This window comes from Hydractinia symbiolongicarpus, chromosome 2 (genome assembly GCF_029227915.1).
Source record: "Hydractinia symbiolongicarpus strain clone_291-10 chromosome 2, HSymV2.1, whole genome shotgun sequence".
Taxonomy (NCBI): Eukaryota; Metazoa; Cnidaria; class Hydrozoa; order Anthoathecata; family Hydractiniidae; genus Hydractinia; species Hydractinia symbiolongicarpus.
Genome location: NC_079876.1, coordinates 6,748,028 through 6,774,187, shown reverse-complemented (window position 1 = coordinate 6,774,187; position 26,160 = coordinate 6,748,028). Strand labels below are relative to the sequence as shown.

At 32.4% G+C, this 26,160-nt stretch overlaps 1 protein-coding gene across 2 annotated transcripts; it reads left to right on the top strand.

Moving 5' to 3' along the window:
* Nucleotides 1–4,425: 4,425 nt before the first annotated feature.
* LOC130629238 (cAMP-dependent protein kinase catalytic subunit alpha-like) lies at nt 4,426–22,762 on the top strand. Of its 2 annotated transcripts, XM_057442387.1 has the most exons (12): nt 4,426–4,497; nt 4,979–5,133; nt 12,654–12,715; nt 16,627–16,755; nt 16,930–17,028; nt 17,544–17,626; nt 17,838–17,915; nt 18,134–18,182; nt 19,595–19,690; nt 20,226–20,348; nt 20,607–20,771; nt 21,440–22,762. In XM_057442387.1, exons 2-12 carry the CDS (start codon nt 5,103–5,105, stop codon nt 21,563–21,565), a joined length of 1,041 nt encoding a protein of 346 aa, XP_057298370.1. In that variant the 5' UTR covers nt 4,426–4,497; nt 4,979–5,102; the 3' UTR covers nt 21,566–22,762. The 2 variants fall into 2 exon arrangements, with proteins under 2 accessions (XP_057298370.1, XP_057298362.1); XM_057442379.1 differs by lacking the exons at nt 4,426–4,497; nt 4,979–5,133 and adding an exon at nt 7,725–7,934.
* Nucleotides 22,763–26,160: the final 3,398 nt, after the last annotated feature.

The window sequence follows — 26,160 nt, the reverse complement described above, 5'->3', positions numbered from 1 at the left end:
TGTTCTCGTGTATCACCTGTCAAGTTTCGACTTTATTTTAATGCTCAATATAATTTTGACATTTCGAATTCGATTAATTGGATCGTTTCTTATCGCCTTTAGTCAGTCAATGTTCTTTTAAAACCCGTATTTTTTTATAAGCAATCTTTACAAACTTTGGAAGTACTAGCCGGATATAAGCAACAAACTATGGGAATAACGTTTGTTAATTGCGACACGGTGTTCTTTGCCTGTCTTCACTTCATTCCTGTATTTTACCCGAACTGCATTTAACTCTGAATTTTAGGGAAGAATTTAACAAAAACCAAAAATTGCGTGTGGATAAGAATTTTTTTAGCATGAGTTTTCGGTAATCTTTAAAATTGTATACACCTTTTTCTTTAATTCTTTAATCTATCAATGTTGAGGGTTTTTTCTAAATATAAAGTATAAAAAAAAATTCGTGTAGTCCGGGTGCGATGTTGGTGCTGTCTAGTTTTCACTAACTTTTCTTATCGTAAAAACGTTCACAAAAATATAATAACAAGTGCAGCCTGGGAACGAAGCGGGAAAGAGTTTTTAGAAATCTTAAATAAATAAATGCATAAATCGAAACCATTTTGAAACTGAAAGTGTAAACAAAAACAGTCAACAAATCGATTGGTATGATGATAGCTTTTCGCAGGTAGACAATCCTTTTGATGTCATTTTATTTGTAAATCCGTTGATATGTTTGCATACATTCACTGTTTAACTTTGTTATTTTACTTCAACTAATGTTAACATTGTAATACGAACAATCGATTTCTTTTAATAGAATTCCGACAGAAGAAGTTTTGATAAAATCTTAAAGTTATTTTTAGAACCTTCTTTTGTTTTTTACATCATCACTCAGGCAACGGATATAACGTTAACAAAATTGACGAAGGGATTCAGAGTTGCTTTTAAAGAAATGTTTTCTGTGATGTCAAGATAGAATTACAATAAGATTGAAAAGAAGTGTTTGTTTTTGTTTTAGATGTTTGTTTGTTTGTTTGTTTTTATTTTGGAACCTAGCTTTAGTCAATGTTACCCCTTCAATAAGTTCAGAAGCAGCTTATTTTTCATTTTTGTTTTACTCTCATCTCCTTTTACAAAAGTTCCCTACACATTTGTTCTTGTTTTGTTTTTGATGAGGATGCCCCAGGTGCAGTATGTGTTATCTTCACTACACACTAACACTGGGGTTCCACACTTTCAGGTTATAATTTCTTTAAGTTGCTACCCTTTCTGAATCTATAATACCGCATAATTTTTTTACTATATTTGGAGGTATTGTTTATGTTTACATAAAAATGTCAATAAACTAAATCTTTTAACAAGTAGAATTTTGTTGGGGCACCCTGTGTAAAAGCAAAAGTTTTTTTCGACTGCAAATAGTTACTTGCATGGGAGAGATTTTTTCTGACAGTTGTTTGTCTGGTCCACAAGCAAAACTAACAAGATAAAATGTACTGAAATATTCAGATTTTGTTACCTTCTTTAAATTGAGGCCTCTTTGAAGAAATTGGATTTATATGTCAAAAAATAGCTTTAATGTATGTTTTCATAACTTAATAGTTGGTTGATATCACAGTTTGTTAATTGCGACACGGTGTTCAATTTTTTTAAGGTGAAGTTACACTTGTGCGATATTAATTTTCAAAAATTGTGTCATATATAGTTGTAAAATATTTTAAGATTACTCTTACGATGTTAATAAAAATGTTTCAGGATGAAGAAAAAAATCGTTTTTCATTCATTTAATTTTGGAATTGGATTGTTTTTTTCAATTTAATTTAGAATAAGCAAAAAGATCACTCAAATCTTCAATTTTTTGTTTATAATTTTATTATATACAATAATAAGTTATATATATACAAGCAAAATTATTTTCTGCTCCTATATTTTTGAAAAATCGCATAAGTGCAACTGTGTCTTTACATTTGCTTTTTTAGAAAAATTAAACTTAAAGGTGAAAAACTAAAACCAAAATTCTTCTATTTAAAACGAAATATTGTTACTTTTCACATCTTGTTATTAATTATTTACTTATTTACTTGATTATTTGTTTCATAGTTTTATAAATTTTTTAAATCACACTGTTTTTTCACTTTTAAACATTTCTGTTTGTTAATTGTATATGGCTTACTATTAATACATTATTTTTAATGTGACACTCCCTTATGATCAATGATCTATAGCAATAACTTTTGTTTTATTTTGTAAAAACGATTTATGGTGAGCCTATTTTTTTAAAAAAATACCTGCAACATTTATATAGTTTACAAGGGTTTGATTATTATGACAAATATGATGTATTTTATGGCACTGGTATGTTACAAGTTTAAGAATGATAAAAAAATGATATGCTTACGAGTTAGTTGGACCGTTAATGAAATGGGAACGAAAACTCATTTCCTTTATGTGTAAAATTTTGTATCTGACTGGCAAGATTAAATTCAGTAGATTTGGGTGTTGTATTGTGTAGAAATATTTTTTATTTCTTTTTTAGCACCTTGTGAAATGCATGTAATTAGAATAATGTAGATAACTAGAAATAAAATTTAAAAAATTATATGAAATTATGCCAATCTTTGTATAGCAGACAGACCATTACAAGAACTGAAAAGTAATTTCTTATGCTGGGTCAAGTTGATTTCCAATTTGAGCTTGCAAAAATATGTGAAGAGATGAATATGTATTGATTGATATTATTGATGTTAATAATTTTACAAAATTAGCTGCAATTGACGATCGAGCCCTTGAAAGTTTAATTAAACAAATAAACAACAAACAGATTTTTTATCGCAAGACATATCATACTTCTGTTATAGTATATATAACAGCTTTCCCTTACAAGCTATTAATCTTAGACATAATTCTTATACTTTGATTCTTCATTTATTATATTTGCCAGTTTGTTTCAAAGCAAGTGAAAAATTCCAAACAAACAAACTTATATAACAAACAAAAATAAATAATTACACAAAAAAAACCCAAAAAGTTAAAATAAACAAGAAAAATGAATGGGTTGGAATGAATGAATAAATAATTGAATAAATAAATAAATAAATGATTGAGTAAATGAATAAATAAAGAAAAGGAAAATCAAATAAAGAAAAAGGTTACAGCCCACCACACTTATGCTCTCCTCACAACTCTTGAAAATTTAATTTTTTTTAGTATTTTGATAACTTGTGTTTATTTTTGTTACTCAATATTTATGTACTCTTAAACTCTTAAGAAACGAATCCCACTTCCATATAACGGTGACTCACACAGTTCCCTTGAAGTTGATAAATAAAAAGAAGTTCAACAGTGACAACACAAATGTGTAATTTGATGGAATTGATTAAAAGTGATTGAAAAAAAAAGTATATATATATGGGAGTGGCTGAGACATTAGAACAATAGCAAGACTGAAGATTTATTACGGAAAAATTTATTATCCTATGAAAAAACAACAAACATGCAGACATGTTCTAAAAATCAATTTTTGTGGTTTTTGAAAACTTATGTAAACTTAAATTTTTTTAGCGCAAATCTTTGCAGTTGTAAAAAAAAAAATAAACCAGGATAGATCTAAATTTCTTGCTTCTTTTAAAAAACCTTTCTCAAAGTTATTCTTATATGTTTGCATGTTGATTACATCAGTGTTGTTTATTTTGAGTCAAGTTAGGAAATCATAGAAGCTGTTATTTTATTTATTCTTAATGATGTTACAGGTTTGTCATAAAAAAAACTTTCTCATTTATCTTGTAAGCTAACCTTCTTTCTGGTAAAAATAATGTTCTAATTTCAGGATACAAAATTACTGTTTTTACAAATTTGGACAATGTTTTAGACAATGACAAATATTATTTGGGAGTATAAAACAAATCTAGCTAGCCTGTTCGATCGTCTCAGATTCTTTCTCGAAAGGTGGTGTGTCACAATACAGTGCCTCTTTTGTATACAGCCGTGTGTTTAAATTCCAAACCCATCCCTTCTTTTAAACACAACCCTTTCACAAGGGCAAACTATTTAACTCGTTTAAAACATCCAGCCTATTTATTTTTGCCCAGTCAAATTGAAGAAGAATATCAGAATGTAAGAAGATGTCTGAAGAGGGAAATAACAAGTTTAATATTGCACTGCAGTAATATTTCAATAGAATAAACTACAAACAGTATGTATATATGAAACATTTGTTCCAGATACTCCCGAGTTATACATTATATTTTACGCCTCTTCCCTTCGTTTATTTCCACCTCTGACTATTAGGTTCTGCATAGCACGCAAGAACGTGACAAAATAGTATTCACAAGCTATTCTCTTGAATAAAACACAGCATATTTACAATCTATGGTTGTATCGCTGTGCTTATAGTAGAGAGAGTACTGAGTACGAGGTTGTTGTTTATACCATTTTGTTTATTTCTAGAAATATACATAAAAATCGTTGTAGATTGGTTGGTTACTGATTATCAGCTGAATTTGCCGATATTGGATGTTCAGCGTAAGAATTTTTTCCATTTCATACATTGATCGTTGTAAAGTTGGGTGTGGTGGGCGAAGGAGGAGATTTAGAACACCCCGAAGGAGTAAATTTAGACATTTGAAACACCCTGAACTGATCACTAACTGTGTTGGAAACAGGCGAAAATAATTACCTTATTTCCAAAAAAGATTTTTCATAGAAAAATTTGAAACCAAATCAATGATTTTTTGTCCATTCACTTCTCCGACACATATTTTTTATTCGTCGTTAGCAACATAAACCGTAGGCGGTCATGATACGGAGGATGTCATGATCGGAGACGGTCATGATCGGAGGTGGTCATGAACGGACGATCGATATTTTTGACCTTAGAAATTCAGCGGCCTAAAGTACGCACGCCTTGTTCGTCTTTCCCCAAAATGACTGAATATCATCGTCATCATGTAGACAGTTTCAAGGGTTGATGTTTTCGTCCAAAATATCTCTTTTTTTCTTATAGTAGTGTTTCATCTCCTCATGTTGAGGATAGTGCAAGCAACAAAAACATCATCTTAGAAGAAAAGAGTCAGAAAGGAGTAACTACTGAAGAGAAGCCGTACTTAACTCCACCCGAACGCAGTAATATGGGAAAGGATAAAGAATACGAAAAATGGGGTAGGTTGGATTCAAATGTGATTTCCTTCTAGGCTTGATTTTTAGTTATATAACAAAAATTTTTATCATATCATTTTGCGTTGGTTGTTGGTGTTATTCTTAAGATATTTTCAGCCGTTACCTGCATTAACAGATGTTTGAAGAGATAAATGCGAAAGATCTATAAAACATATCTGTATCCGTTTAGACCTAAATCAGGTAGTCTTGAAACCGTTTTTACCTTGTAGTTAAAGACCTTAACTTTTCTTGCTCGCTATGCAAAGTTTGTAAGAACTTATACTAAAGTAGCCACTATTTTTCTGGGATGTTTACGGATGTTTGTGTTCTTTTGTACGGTAAAATAAACATGTCACCGGTGACTAAAAGAAGTTTGTAGCATATCAATATTACTTGACTAATGGACTAGTGCGCATTTTGTGCATGATATCATACTATGATTTACTTTGTAGGAGACGCTGCTAAATCAGTAAAAATATATCGCGGTTAATATTTTTCCTTTGAAATTTTTTGCGAGATATAACTTTCACGAATTATCGTTTCAATTATTTTTTGCGAGAATTAACTTTGCGTATGATCGTTTTATTGATTTTTTGCGAGAATTAACTTTCGCGAATAATCGTTTTAATGATGTTTTTCAAGAATTAACTTTCGCGAATGATCGTTTCAATAATGTTTTTCGAGAATTAACTTTCGCGAATGATCGTTTCAATGATTTTTGCGGGAATTAACTTTTTCGAATGATCATTTCAATGTTTATTGCGAGAATTAACTTTGGCGAATCTTCCTTTTCAATAGTTTTTGCAAGAACTAACTTTCGCGATAGGCATAGGTGTTGGTTATTATGTTCAATCGTGTAAAGTTACACAAAAATGTCATTGACGATAAAAAAAACCCACATGATTTTGAATTGTTTCCAACAATTGGTTAAGAATTATTACACGTAATCTCAAACAATAAGAATAAAAGTGATAAAAGGGAAAAAGGAAGTAAATTCCAGAATTTATAAAATCTTGGAGAATTAACTTTCGTGAATAGCGTTTTAAAATATTTTGCGGACCAAAAATCGCGAATATTTTCTCTCTTTAAAGTAGCACCTGTGATTTTGCCACACGAAAAGACAACACGGCTATTCATTTTCGTCCCCAGAGCTCTTTGAGATTAACCTGAGAAGTCTCCTCTGGGGAGGGGAGTGATAGTTATGGAGGCATTTTACGGCGCAATGTAAATAATGGTATATATATAATATATATATCTATGGCGGTAATGCGACATAGTTACAGTCGGTGTGACACCCATTAGAACATTAAAACTTTTCCTTACTTACTTGCTTACTTACTACAACGAAGAAAATTAATTATGTGAACACGAAGTCAAAGTTAACACGCCCATTAAGGTTGTTACTTCGATTAAAATTTTAAGGTGGAACATCCCCCTTGATTTTCTTTCTTTTAGGCGCCTGATATTATTGCCCTCCTTTTTGACGTCGAATTGGCCGTGAAGAGCTGATATCCCGACTATTAAAATGCTGCGTATAATAGGTCGGAAGAAATCCGAAACGTGTAAAATTTTATCCATAAAGGCGACACATAGATACGACCATTAACATTTCTTTACGAAATGAGAGGATTTTTAACACCTTATCAATCAGTCATTTACTACAACACGCACGCTGTGCAGTGTCGTAGAGGAGGGAGGGAGTGGGAAAAGGTGGGTTGGGTGAGGTTATGATGGGGTGGTATATAGTCACTCCGGGAGTGTTTTTAAAAATTATGTCTTTTTTAAAAAAAGAACATAACAAATAACAATATCGTTACCTCGTCGCTAATTGGTCACATCGATTTTATGGAAAGATTTCCGGAAACCTGGAGGTGCTAATTTTTACAATATCGCACAAAATGACGATCGCCGCCGAAGTCACTAAATTTATCCCCCCCCCCCACCCCCTCAAAAAAAACCAAACTTAAAAAGTTTTGTTTTCTCTGCGGCACTGTCATAGAAGTGAAAAAGTTTATTTGCTCACCCCACGACACGAAGTCTCCTAAAAGTGATGTATCAATCTCAGTTAGACACAAAAATCAACATTTTCCTTAATCTACCTCGTGTTGCCATTTATTCCCTTTTAACAGTTTTGTTTGATACGAAAACATGTTGATATTACTAGCTAAAATTACAACACCTCTATTTGTTTAAAATTTCGAGACATTTTCGTGACCCTACCTTCATGCAAAGTCTTTTCAATATATTGACCATGATCAGCAAAGATTCCGCCCCTAGTCTGCTACGGCCCTGAGGCAAAAACAAGTAAAGTAAGCCAAGTTATAGCGACACAGTTAATGCTTTTGAAAAAGCGTAAACACGGCTGATCAGTTCACACGATCAGACAATATACATATTTGCTGCACGATGTGTGTGATTCGGGCCTTTCCTAACTTTGGCTACGGCTCATCTGCGGCATTAACTTTATCCGGTGAAATTCTATTTTCGTAATATTGAACAGCTGGAAATAATTCTCCAATCGGCTTTTTATATTTTTTTCTAAGCCAATAACAAGTCGCTATTTTGCTACTTCAGTACTTTTATGAAAGCATTTTGTTTCTTGCAGCGGGAATGATAGGAGCTGTGTGTTGAGAAAAGGAGTGAACAGCTTTTAGCGTTATAAAGCAACTTTCTACGAAATGCCCTGCAGACTTGCATAGAAACTTAGTTTATTTTGTTATTATAATTAGAAATTGTATTTTCCTGGTGGCGTTTTTAAATAAGCATGGGAAATGCTCCAAAGAAGGGTGATTCAGAGAATGCAGGTGAGCTAGCTCGTTTACGACCAAACTTCACAAAATTTGAGATTGATAAAAATAGTTACAAATGTCAACTATCTTACGACTAAAGTTGGTCTATTACCTGATCCTAACAATAATTTGTTAATATTGTGTTAGCTTAGCTACGTAAAAGTGAAGGTTATTTTGTTGTAACTTTGGCCACTGTGTGTGGATGCTCAAAGATTTACGTTTTCTTTTCTTTCATAATGGTTCGTTGTAACCATCACATATTTCATACGAAACGATGTGTAAGCAGTGTTAAAACTTGTAAAAACTCTGCTTATGCAAGGCTAAGTTCAGGCCAATTTTCTTGCTTTTTATTTGATAACTAACCTAAATTATTCCCGGAATCTAAAACAACACTTTTAATTGCATTTATCTTACTACGAAAAGGCACACAGAGTTGTGTAACTTTAAAGCTTGTCCCACGTCAAATCAAGCTAATCTCAAAACTTCTCATTTATCCTAAGTTACCTTTAAATAAGACATACTAGGAAAGCTTAAACAAGTTACTTACAACAAAAAAGTATTCATTTCGCATATAGTTCTGGCAATAACCAGAAATTTAACCTTTAAGGATGTTGTTTTTCCCACTTCAGTTACTATTTTTCTGCCATATTGAATTGGTTTTTCGTTCAAACTTATTTAGGGTTTAAACCATTTTTGATGTCATTGCATTGCTTAGAAGCTTGGCGATATGGATTTTACAGCTGCTTTATATACCCTAGTTTATGTTTTTTAGTGTTTTATTTCTTATGGGGCAAAAAATCCAATGCCAAAACTTTTAAGACTTTGTTAATATATACTAAAAAATTCCCAGAAGTCCCCTATTAAAACTTTAATCATTCACCCCAACAAGCAACATAACGATTTCATAATTACTTTATTGTTTGTTGTTTTATGCAAGAGCTCTTATTTAAGATTGGATTGGATATGCATGGCCTTGTTTGTTGTGAATGATGTATAAATGTAGAACACTCCTACCACTAGTAACGGTGTGTTTAGCACAGACAGTTTTTTTATAGACTAAATATATATAATATAGACAGTTTTTTTGATAGACTAAGTATGTATATATAATAAATTCTGTATTTTTTTTACCTAGTAAGTTCTTGTATATTTGTTTTTAAATTTTAAAACGAATGCAGGCTTTTCCCCGAAGTTACCAGTCTTATGTTTTTACGCCACAATTACTACAGTTTAAAAAGCCTGAAAAAAACACATGCACGTTGAGAACAATATGTCCATTTTAATGCCATTTACAAAAATTTGAATGTGTCTTACAAAGTTAATGGTCAAATCAGATTTTTTATGATCCTGTAACTTCCTCATCTTCTAATCGATAAGTCAGTTATAAAGTACGAATTGTGTGTAGTTTGCATTTTCAAAAGGGACTGCCAATAACAACTTTCCCTAATTGTGTTTTAGAGGCGAGCTGGGGTGGTGGTGGTGGAGGGGTATTGTCAAGTCCGTAACGTAAAATATTCCCCTGGTCAAAATGATCCAAACAAAAATCTTGGAAATCGTTTGGTATAGATTAATTCATGTTGATATATCGCCTGACTTCTGGCCCTACTTTGTTTTCACTACTACTGACAACATGGTTTGATCTTAAGCATCGCAGTTCTCATGCACAAACAGGTTTTGTTAATAAGGACATTTAGTGGGTGGTGATTCTTTATCAGAATGTAACTCGTATATTTATTCCTATGTTCTCTTTATTACAGATACAAATTAATACAACTAAAATTGAGGCACAATGAAGTGCAGGGCTAGCATACACGCGTGTGCCTACATGGTTTTGATTTAAACAAAAATACAAAGACACCTACTACCACTTCACTTAATTTTCTATCTAATTATGTTGACAGTATATATTTAATAACTTTGATGTCAAAAGAGGAAACTAATCACATGTTTTCAGAAACCTTAGACCTGCATTTAAATGTAGCATGCAAAAAGTGGCAAAAGCAGAGTCTCTTTTAAGAGATTTATTACCCATCTTAGCACATTAATATGTTTCTTTTCAGTTATAACTAAATTTTTGACCCTAGTCTTTCTCCAGAGTTGGTATGATTCAGAAATTAGTAAAATTATAGCATGATACCAAATAGCTTGGTTTGTGGTGTCGTAGTGTAGTGGTTATAACTCTTGTACTTTCTGCGGGACACCTGAGTTAGAATCCCTTAGTTTTGGTGACAACTTGCGTAAAATTCCTTAATAACTACTGCAATTAAAAAAAGTCTATTTTAGAAATTTAATGTTATGATGATCTAATTTTTGGTGTCATAGATACTGCCCACCTATTAGCGTATAAATGACACTAAAAAATTGCTATGTGAGTGTCCTTTGGCTGTTGGCTGTTCTAGTTGGTTAGAATTTTGGAGATTCCTATAGTATTATTGTCACCACAATACTTAAAACTATACTACCCGTTCTACCAATAAATTTGACCATTTTATAAGATTTTTTGGCAGGTATGTGTTAAAATAATTCTGTGCATATGGCCTTATGTTACATGTAAAATTCACTTTAAATTTACGTTGTTGTTTTTTTTTTAAGATCAGATGGACATAAGAAGGTGTGTGATTCACTGCTTGTCCAGCTAAAATCTAATAAAATGATTTGACAAAAATATGTCTATCCATTTTTATGTAAGGAGTTGGGTGTCTATAAGTTCAAGTGTAGTATTTATGGTGTAATATTTATTTGGTCTACACATCATCATCATCATCATCATTCTCGGCTTAACGTCCGTTTTCCATGCTAGCATGGGTTAGAAGGGGTATATTAATGACCCTTTCCAATCTGATCTAGACAGTGTCAGATCTAAACTCAACTTCCTCTGTCCTTATAACCTGTCTGTCCTTATAAGTCTTTCTCGGTCATCCTCCTCACAAAACTAGCATTCGTTTTCCTACATATGTAAAACTTGTGGTGCATGTGGTGTAGCTCCCCTATGGGCTTGAAAGGAAACACATTTAAATCAATTTTATTAATTATTTTAAACAGCATCAACAGTCTACTTTGACAAATTGAAGATCTGATAAGGGGATAATAATCTTTATTTATGAATTGAAATCACAATGACTTAATCACTTTTAACTATATTTGAAATTAAAAACATGTTTGAAATAATTAAGCAAATCTTTATTTTAGGATTTAATATTTTGGCATGAACCTACATATATGGTAGTATTTTTTTGCTTTTCCCTCACAATCTTACCATACTAAAATTTAAAAGAATCTCCTCCAAGACAGAAAGAATAAAGACTTGCAGCAAGTTATCTTTTTTGAATAATAAAAAATGGACAAATATTAAACCTTTTAGCATTGTTAACATTTGCCTCACAGAAAATCTGAGTAACATGCAAATAAAGTATAGAGAGTAAATAAAAGAACACAAGGAAGGATAATGTTACAGCAAACATAGCCTTGTTCTTTGCATGTAGTTTCCCTACGCAGCAAATTATTCTAGCAATTTAGTCTTGCAGTATAAGTTATTAGTTTGTGTATTTCGAGAAAACGAGGAGGGTGTACAACAGTTTTTTTCATTTTTCATGTTAGAATATTCTGGCAACTCACTGTACTATTTAAATACTTCACAAAACTAAAACAAAATGGCTTTTATAGGTGTAAATAATACCTAAAAAATAACGTCCAATTCTGTTTCATGTGTGAGGAGCTGTGTAATTGTGATCACATGCGCTTAAGTAACAAGGCTTGTTAAATTGAAATATAACACTTACAGTTAGTTTGATCCTGTCCAACTAGATTGATACTGTGGTGATACTTCTGTTGATATAAACTCAGTGTCACATGCAGCTGTATTAGTTAGATAACTGATAATGAGAAGATCAAGGCTTACCTGGCCAAAAAATGTAGAATTGAATCATTAAAAAAACAACCCACCACTAAAAAAATTAAATAAAAAATTTTAGGTATATAAATATGGAGGTTTGCATACGAAATCATGCATTCTGAAGACAGAAGACCACTTAGCAGCGAAGTTTCTAGTACTATTTTATGATTTTTTATGATTTTGGATTTACATCATTGTTAGATAAAAAATGAACTGATATTAAAAATTCAAACAATAGACAAAATTTATGTTACAAGGATGGATTTACATCATTGTCAGAATGCGTGAGCATGTTAAAAAAACAAAGACCGAAGGCTGTTACAACCATCACAAAGGTCAAACGAATGCTTGTTGGAAAAAATTGAAAATCCTGTAATCAGTTGTAAACAGCATAAGTTTTAATTAGAAGAAATGTGTTTAAATACTCACAACATATTGTAAATTTCTTTTGTAAATCTTGAAGAAATGATACTACCTTTAAACCATTTTTTGCTTGTTTGTTTTTGCTTGCTGGGACACTTGGAAAGAATGGAGGGGGATAATTAGGTAAGAAAGTGTAGAGACTTGATAGTTCCTGGGGCAAAGCCCAGAGGTAGAGTGAGAAAGACTTGGTAGGAGGTTATAAGGACAGACTTAATACACAGGAAGTTGAGTTTAGATCTAACACAGTCTAGATCAGATTGGAAGAGGGTCATTAATATACCCCCGTTCAACCCATGTTAGCATGGAAAACGGACGGAGAATGATAATGATGATGATGATGATGGTGGTATAATTTTGACATACTCCTTGTCTTTTGTCCTGTATATATTTCTAAATTAACTTTGCCTTTTTTGTTTTAGTGAAAGCATTCTTAAGTCAAGCACAAGAGGATTTTAAAAAGAAATGGGACAGTCCTTCACACGTAAGAATTTTTTTGGTTCTTTTCTATGCTCCTTATTTTGCAATGGTTGTCATTAGGTAGATAACGGTTTAAATTAGCAGGCCGTCAATTTATGAATCAGAATACCAGTTTTGCTAATCACTTTACTTACTTCACTTTGGGGAATCAAATGAAATATTTTCTTGTCACTTCTTTCTCTGTTTTTTTGTGATAGTAAAGGTTAGGTTGTGCAACCATTCCTTTTCCTTTTGTTTGTTGTGTTTTCATTTAATTCTCACTTTTTGTTTGATTATTTTACACTCATGGCAGAGAAAATACATCCTTTTCGTTGGTGCATTTCAGTTATACATATACATTTAATGAAGTTTTGAATGAAACTAAGTGAGAAAGTTTTGTAATGTGTTTGCTTCTGAAAAGCTTGAAGTCAGAACCTATTTTGGGCAAGTCCAATAAGTCTAAAAAGCTGTAATGACTAAAATAGGTAACTGCAGTACTGTGAAAAGGTTTGTTAACATCGTGTTCGTGTAACAAGCGTGGTGCACACAAACCACAACAAAGTCGTGGTCTTTATGTATAAGAAACATTCAAATATTCTATGTGACTACTATGCTAATATTATTATCTCCACAAAGAATTATGTGTCCCACAATAATTTTCGAAAGCTCCATAATTTCTACAGCCAGTGTAATTTAATTTAATTTGTTTCAGGTTTTATCGAGTTTAACGAAGCATATTTTTAGTTTTTGCTAGGCATTTCAGGCCTGGTCATGAGTAAAATGACTGGCGTCCGGTAGGTCACACTCCTAAAGTTGCGATGGCATGCGACAAACATCACACAACTGAGTTCTATTTAGGGTTGCAATGAAAGATAGTAGGCGTGCGATTCCTAAAAAACTTACTGGAAGGCTGCCCTCAAAATAATTTTTGGAGACTTTTAATAGAGTTTCGTCTTGGTCGGACACTTCCATTTGTTTAGATCTCAGAATTATTGAATAGTTCTAGTACTTTTAATCCACGAGCAAGCTTGTTCATAGCCAACCTGACCATCCTAGCTAATTCAACGACTCCTGACTTAGTTAAAAGAACTACGTAGACATAAATACCTAATGATTGGCCTCTTCATTGTTGGTAACCAGGTCTTACACAAGAAATCCAGCCATCTGGTTCTTAAATAATGCAGAGGTGAACGCCGCCGGATCACTGATGAAGCAAGTCTGCAAAACTGTACTTGCACGCAGAACAAACATATGGATTTAATTGTAGATAAAACCTGTTGTTATCTGCAAATAATTTTCATTTTAACATGGAAAATCAAACTGTTGATTTTCTATTTTGTACATAGCTCTCCACACAGGTCCTGAGGCGTGCGAGACATCACACTGGCAATTTTAATTTTTAGAACTTTAATAAAAATACGCTCGTCAAACACATCTCATTGTTTTGCTGATTTTTTTGTTGACAAAAGAATTCTGTTCAAGAAAATGAAAAGTAATGCGCTAATTTTGTAATCACAAAAATATTTACGTGGTTAAATAAAAGTTGAAATTTTTATGTGATTTATAGATTATATAACAAAAATTAGCTACTTTTGCTAAAATAGTTATAAGCGAAAAACAATATATATAATTATTATTGTCGTAACACCCTCCTTCGTTATGATTAATATATTAAAATTACGCTAGCTAAAATTGATTACTACAAAAAAAATTTTCGAAGCCATTTAGGAAAAATAATAAAAACAAGGTAAAATACACTTCTCGTTACACCCTCCTTCGTTATGAATTTTAAATGAATAATTTTAAACATTGCCAACCAAACTATAGTCTGTAGAAATATTTTGCACTTTAATTTAGATTTCTTATAAGGCTGCGCTAAAAAAACATTAAAAGAACACTTTTTTTATCACAATAACTTTTCAGTTTTTTTTATTATCGTGGGGGAAGAATAACTTGTATATTTCAAGACGTGCAAGTATGTTCTGTATCAAAACAGCAAAAGAATAATTCTTCCTGTACAACTTCCAAAACAGCACAAGAATAATTCTTGCTGCATAAATTTTTAAGCATGCAAGTATTTGTATCTTTTCACATTGAAAGCTAGTTACATTTTTATAGGTAGATAAATTATTAGTGTTTTTCCTTTGCAACAAACAAATTTGAATGCATGCGTGTTGCACAAATGCCCCGAAAAATATGCTTGTCTAACACCCTCCTCTGTTTTTTTTTAATTATTTTTATTTCGCTGACCAATCGACCGTAAGTTACTCTTGACTTCGCCCGTAGAACAACTAGTTAAGTTGGGGTCCCCTAATGCTTTTTTGATGCCACTTGATTTACGAAGGATTAAAATCTGTTACATAGTGATCTGTCGTGCACCCCACAGTGTAATGTTTAATTTTTGTTCATGTAGTCCACGCAACATGATCATGAAATTCACAATTGTTAAAAAAAATAAGCATTGTGGGCTATCCGTGGTTCGTGCATAACATGAAAAAAACACGAACTACAATGTTAACAAACATTTTCACACTACTCTACCAGTCTACACAAAACGACAAGAGAACCAGCAGCGTATACAGAATGACCAGAGAAACAGCAGTCTGAATAATTACCATTACAGAGAAAATGTACATGAAGGAGAATAAACAGAAATCGTTCTCCATTTCAACAACATTTAAAAATAACAATGCTTGAGATTATTTCAATACTGTACGAAGGAATAAATTGAAAAGTAAAAACGCACAAAGTAAGCAACTTTTTAATATTGACATTTGAGTCTTAAAAGTCTAATTTTTTTAGTTTTATTATTTTACTTATGCTCAAAATCTATTTTTCAAAATTCAGATTCATGCTTGCTAATCAAAAACTGGATAGGACGCATATGCTATAACACAACAGCATACGCAATCACATGTTCCTAACTTCATATACGCAATTTAATATTTTTTCTCTCTAAAACACAATCCTAGAGATATTTCTTTCTTTTGCGTTCTAATCTTTTTGTATCTTTGTAATCACATTAAACATTTTGAATCGATTTTCTTCCACATTACTGCCACTCATTTTATTATGCACACACTGATTGCTAAGATAAAAATGGATAATAAAATTATAAAAACATGAGAGAATTTTCTGCACATCGTTGTTACAGACATTCAGTGATATAACTATTACAATTTCGTTTTCATTTATGCTAAAAAAACTTATACATAATAAACATAAAATTATGCACATAAAACCAGAGATGACTTTAGGTTTAACATTAAAGAAACAACATTATTAGTGGCATGTCTTCCCTTCTTTATATTTAATTATTTATTTATTTTTTATATTATGAATAACTATTGTGATCTCTTAAATTAAAAGAATTATCAAATTTATGTACATATTTTACTACACGATTTTCTACATACATAAAGCAAGTCCAATTGGACTCGTGTGACCATACCTTGTGCGAGTCAGACTCAAGTGGGATTTGAAGCCCTGCAAATCACCTTTTATGTCTAAAACCTTCTTAGGACCTCTCATTCAGCAGCTTTCAATACAGCAATATTTATTCAAACAAAGAAGATATTTAGATTTAAGCAGTGCCATTTTTATGGTGTTTGAATAAAATATAGTGATAGGTATTTTTGTTATAAAGGAACAAAATTGGTTAAATTGATTGACAGGAATCATCACAAAACATTTTTATCCCTTCCACGGTTTAATACTGTTTTTGTGACAAGAATTGAAAAGTCAAAAGTGGCTTTAAGGTATGGGCAAAAGGGGAGGTTGAGGGGGGGTATTTAAATATATGTATTTTTTAAATGACAACTGTCAATACTTTGTTCACAATCCCTCACAAAATCAGTTGCGAACAGAAGTAACATTGCGTGTGGCACAGTTCCTCATTGAAACCTGCAAACTATAAAAACAATGTTATTATTTTAGAATACTGCTGGTCTTGATGAATTTGAAAGAATAAAGACGCTTGGTACTGGTTCCTTTGGACGAGTTATGCTGGTGCGGCATCGTGATAATGGGAAGTTTTATGCAATGAAAATTTTAGATAAGCAAAAGGTATTATATAGTAATTCACATCAGCATGCGGAATTAAACATTGACATAAAAAATACCACTTACGTTTGCGTACTTTGACAAACTGAGGATATGACCTATTTAAATTAAGCTTTGTGAAAAAAATCTACGGTCAGCAATTTTTTTTCATAAGTATTATGCTTTCTCTTGTTATAGGTTGTCAAGTTAAAACAAGTTGAACACACTCTTAATGAGAAAAGAATTTTGCAAGCTATAGAATTTCCATTTTTAGTTAAACTTGATTGGCACTTCAAGGTATGTTTTTATGTACATCCAGCTCTCCTATTTTACATTGGCACTCTATTTGCCGAGCAAAATACCAGAACACATCATCATCATCATCATTTAGAACACATTACTAAATTCTTGTTTCACTTCAGCAAAAATTTGAATACGTTAAGTTTAATGTAATGTGCACAAGCTTGTGTATGGGTGTAGATGATCACAAAGCAAAATATGAATTCCTGTTAAGGAACAAAAATTTCCTGATGTGAAGCAGGCAAATATTACGTCTACAAATAGTATTTCACATATTTTCAGCAATTTTTTTGTCAACATATAATAAATTAAAATAAAAAGGATATAGTCAGATTTTTTGAGGGATTGACTAATAGCGACAACCACGGACCACTGATAAAAATATAGGTTCAGCAGTAAGCATGAGGGAGAAATTTAATTGCTTGGGCTATTCTGGGTCTTGCAAATCGGATGCTTTTTCTTTAAAATTTTCAGTTTTAAGATGCAACTGTTAAGGTTTGTAATTTTTTTAGGACAATTCAAATTTATATATGGTCTTAGAGTTCGTACCTGGTGGTGAAATGTTTTCTCATCTTAGACGTATTGGCAGATTTAGGTATGTAATTCAAAATAACTGAATTCCAACTGGTTAAAAAGGTTGAAATTGTTTTGCTGCTGTAGAGTAATAAAAAATAAAAATTAACAAAGTAAAACAACTGTACCTGAATGATAGAATTTTCACAAAAAATTAATGTCATAATAATTCTCCTTTCTCCTGTTTTACGGATAAGGTTCTTTTGAGTAAATTACACAAATGCATTTTTTAGTGAACCGCATTCCAGATTCTATGCTGCCCAAATCGTTTTGGCATTTGAATATCTGCACTCTTTAGATCTAATATACAGGTAATTAAAATCTTATTTTTCTTTACCATGTGTGTTTTTTTTTTATTATATTAAACCAGTTGTTAGCCATCAGAAAATTCCATGAAAATCGTCCACTGTTTATATTCCCTGCATTGCTATTTCGTACATCTTTAACCCAAAGTACCTATTGTTGCAGAAATATGTGCATTTCATTAATTTTGTATCAGTTTCAATATACTCCCCCCTGTTATTTCTAGAGATTTGAAGCCAGAGAATTTACTTATTGATGAAAAAGGTTATATAAAGGTAAGCTGATTCAAATCCAATCTAAGCAATCTAAAACGAATCGAATCGAATTTTTGAATTTCCGCGCCCGAAGGCGTAGGAAATTCTTTAAAACCGTCGTTTTTTTTCTTTCGGAGCATTTTTTGAGAAAAAATCGACCCTGGGATTTCACGTTGGTCCGTCACAGATGTAAACTTCGTACCCAAGCTCCTTAACTACTGGGAAGTCTAGTATTGACGCTTCAGGCCAAAATTGGTATTTGTTTTCGACAAAATTTGGCACAGTTAACAAAAAAAGTATGCTGAACATAATGGTCACATAATAATTTTGAGTTTTGTCACCTAAATGTCATTTTAGGCCAAAATTGGTCCAAAAATTAGAACTACTTTATTTTCAACAAAATTTGGAACAGTTAACAAATAAAGTATGCTGAACATAATGGTGACATCAAAATTTTGATTTCCTGTTACCTGAATGTCATTTTAGGCCAAAATTGGTCGAAAAATTAAAACTACTTTATTTTTGACAAATTTTGGCACAATTAACAAAAAAAGTATGGTGAACATGATGGTGACATCAAAATTTCGGTTTTTTGCCACCTTAAATGTCATTTTAGGCCAAAATTGGTCCAAAAATTAAAACTACTTCATTTTCAACAAAAAATGGCAAAGTTAACAAAAAAAGTATACATAATGGTGACATCAAAATTTTGATTTTTGTCACCTAAATGCCATTTTAGGCCAAAATTGGTCCAAAAATTAAAACTACTTCATTTTCAACAAAAATTGGCAAAGTTAACAAAAAAAGTATGCTGAACATAATGGTGACATCAAAATTTTGATTTTTGTCACCTAAATGCCATTTTAGACCAAAATTGGTCCAAAAATTAAAACCACTTCATTTTCGGCTAAATCTGGCACGGTTAACAAATAAAGTATGCTGAAAATGATGATGGTACAAAAGTTTGATTTTTTGTCACCTAAATGTCATTTCAGCCCAATATTTATCCAAAAATTAAAACTGCTTTATTTTCGACAAAAATTGACACAGTTAATAAAAAAAGTATGCTGAAAATGATGGTTACATCAAAATTTTGATTTTTTGTCAACTAATGCCGTTTAAGACCATAAACGTCTCAATCGCAAGAATTTCAACCATGAATGATAGGCTGTATTTTTTGTTAGCAATTTCTTTTAAAATGTGAGTTTATTATGACACGTTTCGTTTTGTTTGCGTTTGTTGTAAGATATAATGTCACTGATGGGCTTTATCTTCAGAGGTTCATGCACCAAACCCCTTCGAATGTTTGGCACAATAACACAACGAATTAGCAGGTTTTCATCAAATATTTTGGTAGCGCGCGGAAATTCTTAGAGCCCCCAGGGCTTCTTGTTTCTTTTGTCATCATTGTATCAACTTAAGCTATTTTTTAGGTGACAGACTTTGGTTTCGGAAAAAGAGTTAAAGGAAGAACTTGGACTTTATGTGGAACACCTGAATATTTAGCACCTGAAATTATCCTGAGTAAGGTAAAGAAAGCAAATATTTTTTGTCTTATACTATTAAAATTATAATACCCGTAAACGTCTGTATGTCATGCTAAATGGTAACCACAGTAGTGTGACACACAAATTGTTGAAATAAAGGATGGGCAAACCTGTCAATTTATCATGGATCACCGACTAGTATTATTAAAATATCTTTTCAGATATACATACCTTAAATCCCATCATTTTTAAAAGTATGTGCGAAATAAGCCTCTTTACCACCAATTGTTGCTAGAAAAGTACCTTAGTCTTGTAAGTTCTATGATTTTTCCAATCATGAATTAAAAGAAATTCTTTAACGTAACCTGCACAAATAATCAAAGGTTGCGACAAATTAAAAAGGATACTTAAATTTTAGGCGTGAAAAATTAGGACGTGAAAAGTAAAACATTCTGTAGGATAATTTGTTGCATTTTTGTGTTTTTAGCTGAACCCCTGTGATCCCTATGTACTAACCCTAAAAATGAAAGTTTAAATGCTTGCTTTGTTGTAACCTTAATTGCTTGATTTGTTTTAGGGGTATAACAAAGCTGTTGATTGGTGGGCACTTGGTGTATTGATCTACGAAATGGCTGCTGGTTACCCACCATTCTTTGCAGATCAACCAATCCAGATATATGAAAAGATTGTTTCAGGAAAAGTAATAATTATTGTTATTTTGAACTTAAATGCCAGGTTTTTTTGCTGGTACATTTAAGTAAACTGTGTGGTTAACCCTCTTTTGTAACTAAATTTGAAAAGCTGGGAGCGGGTTTTTTCCTCGTTGAAATTCCTGTTTTTCACAACTAGAACTCTTCTAAAAAATGTCAAAACTACTGGAATAATTTTTAAATACAGCTTTACCTTTACGTTTTCCTACAATTTGCGTTAATGTACATGTAATATATTTCAATTTCAGATGCGATGTCCATCTCATTTTAGTCAAGACCTAAAAGACATTTTAAAGAGTCTGTTGCAAGTAGATTTAACGAAACGTTTTGGCAATTTAAAGAATGGCGTCTCTGATATTAAGAATCACCGGTGGTTTTCCTCGACCGACTGGATAGCTATTTATCAGAAAAGGGTACGTAGTACTATATTAGAACTAAACACAGCAAAATACTCCAACTTGATTGGTTATGCTGCTAATTATTAGCTAATCAGTTTTTAGGAATGTTTGTTGTTCTTAAACCCAATGCGAAGGAGAGTTTGATCAATACACGTTTCCCGAATTGCATGTCTTTAAAATTTTTAGAATTTTGATGTTTGACTTTAAGATCATATTCAGAAAAATTGAATTGGTGTGTGTATAAATTTTCAACTTAATCCGACATGTGAAAATGCTGTTTTGGTTGGTTTTAATATCACGGTCAAAGTCTTCTTAATTTTTGATTTGTGCTAATGAGCTTCTGTTTCAAACAGAGGTCAATTAGTACAAAATTGAGAAAACTGTTGTAACAGGTTGTTTGTTTGCTGTATGGCTCTGAAAATGTTACATTCTATCATGTTTCAAGTGAGGATTTTAAAATCACATTTTTGTTGGACAAAATTGAGAAATAGGAGCAGTCCATCAAAACAAACTCGGGAAAGGTGTGTTCCTTTTAAGTGCACAACAGAAAACCGGAGTTATTCTAAGCGAAATAACTTGATTAAGTCAAAAGTAGAATTAGATTTTGCTATGTGAATACCCCACCTAAGTGTGACGAGTTCAAGTGCGCTTAACGATCAATTGGATATTTTTATCATTTCTAGGTTGAAGCTCCGTTTATCCCGCGTTGTAAAGGTCCTGGCGATCCAAGTAATTTCGATGATTACGAAGAGGAAGCTCTACGCATATCTAGCACGGAAAAGTGTGCCAAAGAGTTTGCTGATTTTTAGCTGTATCGTGTTGTGCATATAAAGATTGTTCTTCTAAAAGATGACCACAAGTGCAAATTTGTTAGAAACTGTTGGTAACGTTTGTAATCAAACCGACCAATCAAAGGAGCATCTTTTTTGTGACCGTTAAAACTTTTTTGTTGTTATTGAATCAATCTTTTTCTATCTGGATATTCGCTAGATTCGCAAGCCTACTCGCAATCTTACGGACGCTGGGAAAGAAAATGATTTATTATCAAATGTTTTTGTTTCCAACCTTCTTTCTTTGTATATATAGAGAGACTACTCGAGATAATTTCAGATTAACATTAAAAGCACCTACTATAAGTCAAAGCATTCTTTTGAACTTTTAGTGATACCCGTTTACAGGCCTTTTAAAACAATTGCCTTGTTTTTTCACTACACAGGTTTCCATGCATGTACTGCTTGACTTGACGACTATATTTATAAAAGACTATATATATATGTATCTGTTTAGATATATCGCATTTACTCTATTATTTCTGCGGCGAGATTAGCGTTTCAGCCTTAAAAATAATTGGCGGTTTTAATAGAGAGGCGGGATTGTTTTCTTAACCATGAAAATCAGGTAACTATTATTTTATAAAAGCCACAGAATTTTGATGTATAAAAAAGCATAAGTACGAATAAAATGGGACAAATCATATGAAATTGTCGTAAAATGATACTCACACTACTATATGCTGGAAATATTGAAGGACGTAGATACGGTAAAGGTTTGATAGAATGCGGGAATAATAGGGTAAATCGGTACGTAATTCTTTTAGAGAAGTGTTGACTCGAATAGGGTGTATATTACAAATTCTCAGCTATTGCTTTTCTTTCTGTATTTCGTTTATTATTTTCCTCTGAAAGGTGATTTTATTTCTATTAATTTATCGTTCAAAACGTTCTTTTGTCAAGAGTACGTAAGTTACGTATCTTTTTGGGTGGGTGGATTTCCACATATGAGCTTGCTAGAAACTTCATAACCGTGATTCTTGACTCTATTTGCGTATTAAACGACAGCTTGTAGTGGAAATGCACTCCAAATAAACTTTTTAGGTGTATAAATGTTATTTGTTGTTTCTGTCGGGTTAAACGAGACAAACTTTATGTACGATAGTATTATTATTATATGTGAGCTTAAAAGTATATATAGGAGAATCATGTACAATAATTGTTGCTTCAGCCAAATGTTGTTGTTTTGTCTCGGCGTTACCATTATGTGATGGGGGAGAGGGACAGTAAACGTACCACCCTTTGCTTAAAATAAATTAATAAACAATAACCCTGTAAATTACATAAGAAAAGACAGTATTTTGTGGAGTATGGCAAGAGTTGGCAGTAATTACTTATCGAGACATGGTTTTACTTCACAAAAGTTTAAGTAGAAGCTGATAACCTCATTCCCGGGATATGTTAGGAATTTTATATTTCGATGTCAAAAAGCATAACAAGTCTTGTTCTTTGGTCTGGTTGGTTTATCGAGCAACTCTATTAAAACATTAAAGAATACGCATTCCAGTATAAGTGTTAAATATTTAACGAATACGAAACGCACAGCACGAAAAAGTGAAAGTACAGTCGCGATTTCTCGATGAATCGTGGTACTTTACTGAGTAATTGACACTTCGAGGGACACAACTAAGAAAAAACTCATGAGGCACTTGAGAAGGTAGTTATCACCCTGTTTTTCGCAAAAGTTTATAACCGCGTAATTTCAAGTTAAGAAAAAATCGATTACTTACAGTCAAAGTATATCTTGTTGGCAAGCGAAATTTTGCCTTACCGCCATTTAACGCCACAAATTAAAAAGGAAAGAATCAAGGAAATACGCACTTTATTTTGTTCGACGCTAATTTCTTCATCATCTTGTATTTCGGCTACGATATCTTCCGGAATATTTTCGCCCTCATCTACATCACCATCACTATCACTAGAGGTGAACTTAATCCTGAAGTCAAGATGAATGCTCATATTTCAAAGTTCAATTTAAGTATAAACTACACCAGGCATTTTTTAAAAGTATTTTTTTCTGTTATATTTTATACATTTTTTTATTACCATAAATTTTTTGACGTGTTTATGTTTAAAAGAAGATTCTTTAGTTTATTAAACTCTTTCATAATTCTTTCAAGCGCATAAAAAGGTTCAAGATAAGCTATATTTCACATATGTTCCCACCCCGCAACCCATTATATATAGATTGCGGAGCTAAACCATCGAGTGAAGTGTGCCTGAGCACAAGCGAAATCCATCCGCCATTTAAGCGAGCAAAAATATTTCGTACAAAAAAACTCTTTTAAAAAGTTAGTCATTTGTACACTTTTCACTTTTAGTCCAGTTCTGCTTATGACCTCAAGAAATTGAGGAGGAGGTATAAGCTTTCCCTAATTCGAACTTTCCCTATTTCGAACTTTTTTTTCGGTCCCCTGCGAGTTCGAATTACAGTTCGAATTTTTTTTAATTTCTAGTCTCACTAACATAAATCTATGCCATTTATTTTTTAGATTACGCAACCAATACATACGCAAAACAATGGCGATAGTAATGAAAACTTTAAGTATAGAAATATTCTTCAACAAAAAATGTGAAGAACTTTAGATTTTCCCACTGGCGTAAAGAAGACGTTTAAAACTTCTTATTCTTGTACCTTTCATTGATTTGTAATTTAACTTAGCTTGGCGAAAGAACAATAGCAGGTAATTTTTATTGTTATTGAATGATAACTGTCAAAAGAACACGTGTAGTTTGATGTTGTTGGCCTTATCTAATGAAAACATAACAAAAATATCAAACTTAAAACAAATGTTTAATTTATCAAATTCGAAGAAGTTATGCAAGTCAGCCATGATGCTTCGTGTGTAATGTGCGCGCTGCACCCTCGTTCCCAGTTTTTTTTGTCTTTTAAATATGAGAATCTCTTATATCAAGAAGGCAAAAATAACCCAGGAACGAGGGTGCTGTTTTTTTGCTAATTTGATAGAAAAATGTGTGAACAATGTTATATTTTTTCAAATATCTCTGTATATTAATGCTTTCCCCAAATAAGAAGTACTCAGTGACCAAATTATCGTTCAGTTCAAATGAGCGCCCAGAGTAATAGTTCAAAAATTAAATACTTAAATTGTTAAAAAATCAAAAACACTGAAAACGGAAAAAAGCAATTATGTAGGGAAAACTTCTCGTGTAATGCTTTTTATAAACATTTTTTACAATGATGCCGTCTTCACTTGCTGAAAGCAAATACGTTTTCTTTCCTATTCCTTATTCGGACAGAATAAATAAAAACATCCGTATTTGTTGGTATTTGGAATTTATGGATTGGTTAGATAGCACGCATGGCTTTATATTTGCAAATTTCACTTCACGTCAGAACGCTTGCATTCTGTTAATTTCTAACCGTTATTTTCTTTGACAACTCATATCTTTACATTATAATTTTTACAAGAAACTGATGTTAAAGCCGGGAGCGAAACCAAAAACAGATATCTGTGATGGAACATCCACACGATCCATGCAGTACTGCTACCCAATCGTGCACGGGTTCCTTAAACTTGTTTATACATAGATTAGCTATAAGATAGTTCTGTGTAGCGTTGTGCGTCGTTTGAATAACTTGACTAGTTGCCCTCCTTCTCTTCATCGTCTGAACGTGCATGTTGCTATGGACACATGAAAGAAAAATATATTTTAGTTAAATAAATAATAAAAAAGACTGTCTTTGATGCTGTCCCAACAAACCGAGGTCTCACAAGTTTAAAAACGCTCTTTTTAAAGGAGATTTGAAGTTTCCTCCTGCGGAAACGGAAAGAAACTTCATTTCCTTCTTTCCTGCGCAACGAAGGAAATTTCGCTAAGATTCACGATTCTTTAAAACAACCTCGTCCCCAGGGGCTTTTGCATTTTGACATCGAGGGCGGCGGCGAAAAAACTTCTTTCTTTTAGCCGTCAAGTAAGCGCTACGCCGTGTAGGCAATAAAACCTGGGCACAAGGATGTTTTTATAGCTGATATGGAACAGAATCTCAACCCCTACTGTAAAAAGAAACCTTAGAGATCTGTATACTGATAAAAAAATGTCTTCTTCTGCTTCGCAACCCTTTATACATTGATTAAGTTAGGATGTGCTAAAAAAAGACTCGTGAGTTTTTTGCAGGCTTGGGAAATAAAATGCTCTTATAAAAACATCTAAAAAAACGAGGCAATTGCCTCGCTTAACCCTCGCCCTCTGAGAAAAACGAATATCTTTTACATCAAAAATATCGTGTGGTCCTTCTGCTTTTGTTTTGCCGCTGTTTTTTGTGTGAATCTTGGTTTGTGCAAATTTGTTTTGTTGAAAGATTAAATTCAGTAATCTAATGTTAAAACCTATTGTTTACAAGCCAGGCAACATCAAACGGCCCGCAGTGTGCCATCTCCCATTGCCCATGGCAATGTGCCATGTTGTGTGTTGTGTAGTAGCAAGCTAGAGTTAGTGATAATGAATTTTTAATGTAAATAGCTGGTTAGCTAAGCTGCAAAACTCCAAATACAAAATTCTATATTCTGGCTACGTGCATGGTGTGAAGGCAGAAATCAATTATATGTTGT